Source organism: Lipotes vexillifer, unplaced genomic scaffold, assembly GCF_000442215.2.
Source record: "Lipotes vexillifer unplaced genomic scaffold, Lipotes_vexillifer_v1.1 scaffold618, whole genome shotgun sequence".
Classification (NCBI taxonomy): Eukaryota; Metazoa; Chordata; class Mammalia; order Artiodactyla; family Lipotidae; genus Lipotes; species Lipotes vexillifer.
Window position 1 is genome coordinate 3,062,887 of NW_006799025.1, and position 6,140 is coordinate 3,069,026.

Below are 6,140 nucleotides of genomic sequence, written 5' to 3' on the forward strand. Positions count from 1 at the left end.
AGGAATATATAATGGTGAGGTCTGCATAAATAGTGAGTGGCCATGGCTGAAAGTCAAGGTCTTGTGAGTAGTTGTACAGGATGCCGTGAGGCGACTGGCAGCAAAGATCAGGCTGGAGAGAAGCCCAGGGCAAGTGGAAGAAGGTAAAGACCTTAGAAAGATAGGAGGGTGGAGCTACTTGAAAGTGTGAAGGTCCAGGGTGTGGTCGTGTCCTGTATGTGACAGAGTTGTGACAGAACAGTGTATGGTATGACAGAATGAGGCGGACAAGAGAGGTCACTGACAGGTCAGTGACCCATGAGATCAAGTGGTCTAATGGTTCTTTGCCAGGAACTGTGAAATCACTGAGGATAATGGTGAAAAAGGAAAAAAGGCAGGCGGTGGTGAAGCTGTAGGAATTACACAGGATAGTCCAGATACACAGACACAAAGAAGACAGCGGGGAAGCGGCTAGCACTGGGGGAAAACCGCTTGAGAGTTGAAAAGAAAAAAGTGTATTAGAGAAGCAGACTTCAAACTAAGCAAAGATCTATTGTGAAGTTTCTTCAAATTGTGATACTGAATTGCCACCTCCTGGCTTTGTAGTGTGGCCTGTGTTTCATGGCTAGTTAATTTATAACTGAAAAAGAATATATAAAAGTGTGTCTTACAGTTGGTCTTAAAACTAAATTCTTTTTTTTCCAAATTCAGACAAAATTTACTTAGAGAAAATTATTTTTTAATTGTTGGCTTCATTATCCTTTAGGACAGGGGTGTAACAATTTTCCTTTTTAATATTCCTTTCATCATTGAAGACAATGAAACTTCTGCCTGTTTTCTGAGAAGCAACAAATAGTAATGGATGGTCACAGGTCTGAGCACTGGGATGCCTGTGATCTAAGTTGTACTTTTGCTATTTATTAGCTTTATAACTTAGAGCAAATATCTTGTGTGCTCCTGACTTTCATCATCTCTGAAATAATGGAGATTATTATGTTTCCTTCTAGTAAAACTAAATTCTTGAAAACAACTTTGAGTACAGCTGCTTTTTTTTTTTTTTTTTTTGCGGTACGAGGGCCTCTCCCCGTTGTGGCCTTTCCCGTTGTGGAGCACAGGCTCCAGACGCGCAGGCTCAGCGGCCATGGCTCACGGGCCCAGCCGCTCCACGGCATGTGGGATCTTCCCGGACCGGGGCACGAACCCGTGTCCCCTGAATCGGCAGGCGGACTCTCAACCACTGCGCCACCAGGGAAGCCCACTGCTGCTTTTTAAAACTACTTTGACATTTCCAGTTTCTGGGTCTTTGGTTATCAAGGCTTTGATAACAATTTGACATACATATATCAAATACATACCAAATATAACCAGATACATTAACACTTGATTAATTTAGGTGAAACTCGCACTTACATATGGAAAATCCCAGAAAGATCTGGAGCTGGAATAGATGATTCTCCTTGTATTCCATGGGCTTACTATTCAACTGTGGATCGGGTTAAGGTAAACTTTAAATCATTTGTGTTTTGTGCAAATTCCCAAAATAGACACACAGTTGAAGGAAGATGAGGTTAGAGTTTTCCTGTGGTCCAATTTTATGTTAAAATTATAGGAAAGTAAGCTGCTCTGAAATTCACTCTGGGTTTTTTGGTTTTGTTTTTTGTTTTTTTTTTGATTTGTTTAAGGATACAGTTATAAATGTATCAACTCTGTAACTGCTGATTATGGGTACCACAGGATTAAATATTAATATGGTATTCTATTTCCCTTTTGATATGAAAATACATACTAAAGAACTGAGGTACATGATTTCAGAGCTCTATTATCACATAATAAAAATGCTGATCTCAGCAGTAAATCACAGCATAGCTATAGCTGCTGTTTGATTAAATACTTCAAAGCCAAAAAAGCACTCAACAACTATAAATCAGAACAGGTACCAAGACTCTTTTGTAGAATTAAACCTCTAGTCCAAATCTCTCTCCTGAGTTCCAGACCTGTCTATATACCTGCCTATTGAACACTTCTACCAGCATGTCCCACAGGCACAGAAACTCAGCAAGTCTACAATGGAAACTGAGATCTCCCTCCACCTCCTCCTATATTCCCAGTTGTGATAAATAGCACAAGTACCAAACCTAGTCATTTGTTCAAGCTAGAATCCTGGATATAGAGTATCTAATTCTTACCCCTGGCTCACCCAGGCAATTCACCCACCTATACAGAGCTCAGTCCATTCCTTCTATCTCCACAGATCAGGTGCTAGTAATTTGCCTCAACTACTGCAGTGGCCTCCTAGTCTCCAGTCTCTCCCCCATCCAAACCTTCCTTCACTCTACCACCAGGATCACTAGTCTAAAATGCATATACTGCCATTCCATGTTCAATTTTTCAATGACTACTTATGACCCACAAGACAAAATCTAAAATTCCAGAACATAATACAGCTCAAAGACCATTCGAGATCTAATCTGCCATTACCGATGCCCAGCCAAACCAAAGTTCTTGTAGATTTAAGTCCATTGTGGTGTTCCCTGTGTTCACTGGCACTTTTTGTACTTCCATCGCAGCAAGTGGTTCATTTCTTCCATTCATCTATTTTCCCTAGTAGGAGGTAGGGTCTTCGTTTGATTCATCTCTGGATTTTTAGTGACTGGCATAGCGCCTGCCTTATGATTCCATAAGCAAACCAGCATTGTTCACCTGGGGTTCTTTTCAACTGCTGCTCATTAGCTGAGCCAATATTTGGCCTCTGCAACACATTTCTGTTACTTGAGCATCACCCACACAAATTCGACATTGTTCCAATTTAACTGCTCCAAGTGGAAAGTTACTGACTTGACAGAACCACATTGGGCAAAGTCTAAATCAGTCCCTCCAAAGTTCCTGAGGTCATGGGGGATAAGGTCCCAGTTCTCTGAGATCCCGACCTATATCAAAAGGATGACTAAGTTTTTGATTGTTTTCAGGATCTCTATAGTGGATTAATTGGCCCACTGATTGTTTGTCGGAAACATTACTTGCAAGTATTCAATCCCATAAAGAAGCTGGAATTTTCCCTTCTGTTTCTTGTTTTTGATGAGAATGAATCTTGGTACTTAGATGACAACATCAAAACCTACTCTGATCACCCTGAGAAAGTAGACAAAGCCAATGAGGAATTCATAGAAAGCAATAAAATGCATGGTATGATACATTATTCTAAAACCTATTTTTTCCCTTTGCTTCTTTCAAATAAAGTTACTTTGGAGACTATTCATTTGTTTTATTTTATAATATACCACTTCTGCTACACTTCGCATGTGAGGTAGAATTCTGTTCAAAGCAAAAAGGGGACTATATTCGAAATCATTAACTTCTCTCCCAGTTCCAAAGTCTCATTCCCTTTTAAATGCAAAATTAGGAATAAGTCTTTTGGTGCCAAGTGACTATAAAAGCAGTGTGCTATTATTGACCTTAAAGTACCCATTTCCCCTATCTGTAGTGAAATAAGTTCTATTACCTCAAAAAGATCCCATATATTAACCTAATAAACCTATTTTCCGTGAAATAGCTGTTGGTTTAAAATATCCTGGAAGGTAATAAAAACTCATGTGTCTTCCCCAGCTATTAATGGAAGAATGTTTGGGAACTTACAAGGCCTCACAATGCATGTGGGAGATGAAGTCAACTGGTATCTGATGGGAATGGGCAATGAAATAGACTTGCACTCGGTACATTTCCATGGCCACAGCTTCCAATACCAGGTAAGGGCCAACCATGGTCACTATTCCTGCTCTATTTGAAAATGTTTTAAAGCAAATGAAGAAAATATTTCCTCAGAGAGACTTATGAAAAGTTTAAGGTTTTAAGAGACAACTAAATTCCCACTAGCTATCTATTTTACACATGGTACTGCATTTATGTCAAATATATATAGCACAGGGAGCTCAGCTTGGTGCTCTGTGATGACCTAGATGGGTGGGATGGGGGTGGGGGATGGGAGGGAGGTCCAAGAGGGAGGGGATATAGGTATACATACAGCTGATTCACTTCGTTGTACAGCAGAAACTAACACAACATTGTAAAGCAATTATACTCCAATAAAAAAAAAAAGAGAGACAACTAAATTATTTTCAGAGTATGGCACACAGCAATTTCGATCGCCATTATGAACCTTCTTACACCCTGGGCTCTCCCTTAGATTTCGTTTTTACTGGATTTTCTTGGAGTTCTGCTCACATTTTCCTGGGCAAGGCCTCTGAACAGAATTGTCAGCAGAGAGGGTACGAATGTTCACGTAACGATGGATTAGAGAGTAGAGGCGAGACTTTATTATAACCTTTGCCTCTTCTAAGTTCTGGATCTTAAATAGCCTGAAGTGAACAAGATCGGCACAAGATTGGTGTCAAGCAACTGATTGGTCCCTAGATCTCAATCCTACTTTGACTTCTCACCCAGTGCTGATTTCAGCAGTGGCCTCTGCAACACATTTCTGTTACTTGAGCATCACCCACACAAATTCGACATTGTTCCAATTTAACTGCTCCAAGTGGAAAGTTACTGACTTGACAGAACCACATTGGGCAAAGTCTAAATCAGTCCCTCCAAAGTTCCTGAGGTCATGGGGGATAAGGTCCCAGTTCTCTGAGATCCCGACCTATATCAAAAGGATGACTAAGTTTTTGATTGTTTTCAGGATCTCTATAGTGGATTAATTGGCCCACTGATTGTTTGTCGGAAACATTACTTGCAAGTATTCAATCCCATAAAGAAGCTGGAATTTTCCCTTCTGTTTCTTGTTTTTGATGAGAATGAATCTTGGTACTTAGATGACAACATCAAAACCTACTCTGATCACCCTGAGAAAGTAGACAAAGCCAATGAGGAATTCATAGAAAGCAATAAAATGCATGGTATGATACATTATTCTAAAACCTATTTTTTCCCTTTGCTTCTTTCAAATAAAGTTACTTTGGAGACTATTCATTTGTTTTATTTTATAATATACCACTTCTGCTACACTTCGCATGTGAGGTAGAATTCTGTTCAAAGCAAAAAGGGGACTATATTCGAAATCATTAACTTCTCTCCCAGTTCCAAAGTCTCATTCCCTTTTAAATGCAAAATTAGGAATAAGTCTTTTGGTGCCAAGTGACTATAAAAGCAGTGTGCTATTATTGACCTTAAAGTACCCATTTCCCCTATCTGTAGTGAAATAAGTTCTATTACCTCAAAAAGATCCCATATATTAACCTAATAAACCTATTTTCCGTGAAATAGCTGTTGGTTTAAAATATCCTGGAAGGTAATAAAAACTCATGTGTCTTCCCCAGCTATTAATGGAAGAATGTTTGGGAACTTACAAGGCCTCACAATGCATGTGGGAGATGAAGTCAACTGGTATCTGATGGGAATGGGCAATGAAATAGACTTGCACTCGGTACATTTCCATGGCCACAGCTTCCAATACCAGGTAAGGGCCAACCATGGTCACTATTCCTGCTCTATTTGAAAATGTTTTAAAGCAAATGAAGAAAATATTTCCTCAGAGAGACTTATGAAAAGTTTAAGGTTTTAAGAGACAACTAAATTCCCACTAGCTATCTATTTTACACATGGTACTGCATTTATGTCAAATATATATAGCACAGGGAGCTCAGCTTGGTGCTCTGTGATGACCTAGATGGGTGGGATGGGGGTGGGGGATGGGAGGGAGGTCCAAGAGGGAGGGGATATAGGTATACATACAGCTGATTCACTTCGTTGTACAGCAGAAACTAACACAACATTGTAAAGCAATTATACTCCAATAAAAAAAAAAAGAGAGACAACTAAATTATTTTCAGAGTATGGCACACAGCAATTTCGATCGCCATTATGAACCTTCTTACACCCTGGGCTCTCCCTTAGATTTCGTTTTTACTGGATTTTCTTGGAGTTCTGCTCACATTTTCCTGGGCAAGGCCTCTGAACAGAATTGTCAGCAGAGAGGGTACGAATGTTCACGTAACGATGGATTAGAGAGTAGAGGCGAGACTTTATTATAACCTTTGCCTCTTCTAAGTTCTGGATCTTAAATAGCCTGAAGTGAACAAGATCGGCACAAGATTGGTGTCAAGCAACTGATTGGTCCCTAGATCTCAATCCTACTTTGACTTCTCACCCAGTGCTGATTTCAGCAG

At 39.8% G+C, this 6,140-nt stretch overlaps 1 protein-coding gene across 1 annotated transcript in view; it reads left to right on the top strand.

Annotated features, from left to right (window-relative positions):
* Positions 1 to 6,140, top strand: part of LOC103089248 (ceruloplasmin) — a 63,253-nt gene that overhangs the window by 44,615 nt on the left and 12,498 nt on the right. Inside the window, exons 15-17 of the mRNA XM_007471307.1 lie at positions 1,373 to 1,479; positions 2,946 to 3,162; positions 3,583 to 3,722. Coding sequence (XP_007471369.1) covers positions 1,373 to 1,479; positions 2,946 to 3,162; positions 3,583 to 3,722 — 464 coding nt within the window. The remainder of the gene's footprint in view (positions 1 to 1,372; positions 1,480 to 2,945; positions 3,163 to 3,582; positions 3,723 to 6,140) is intronic.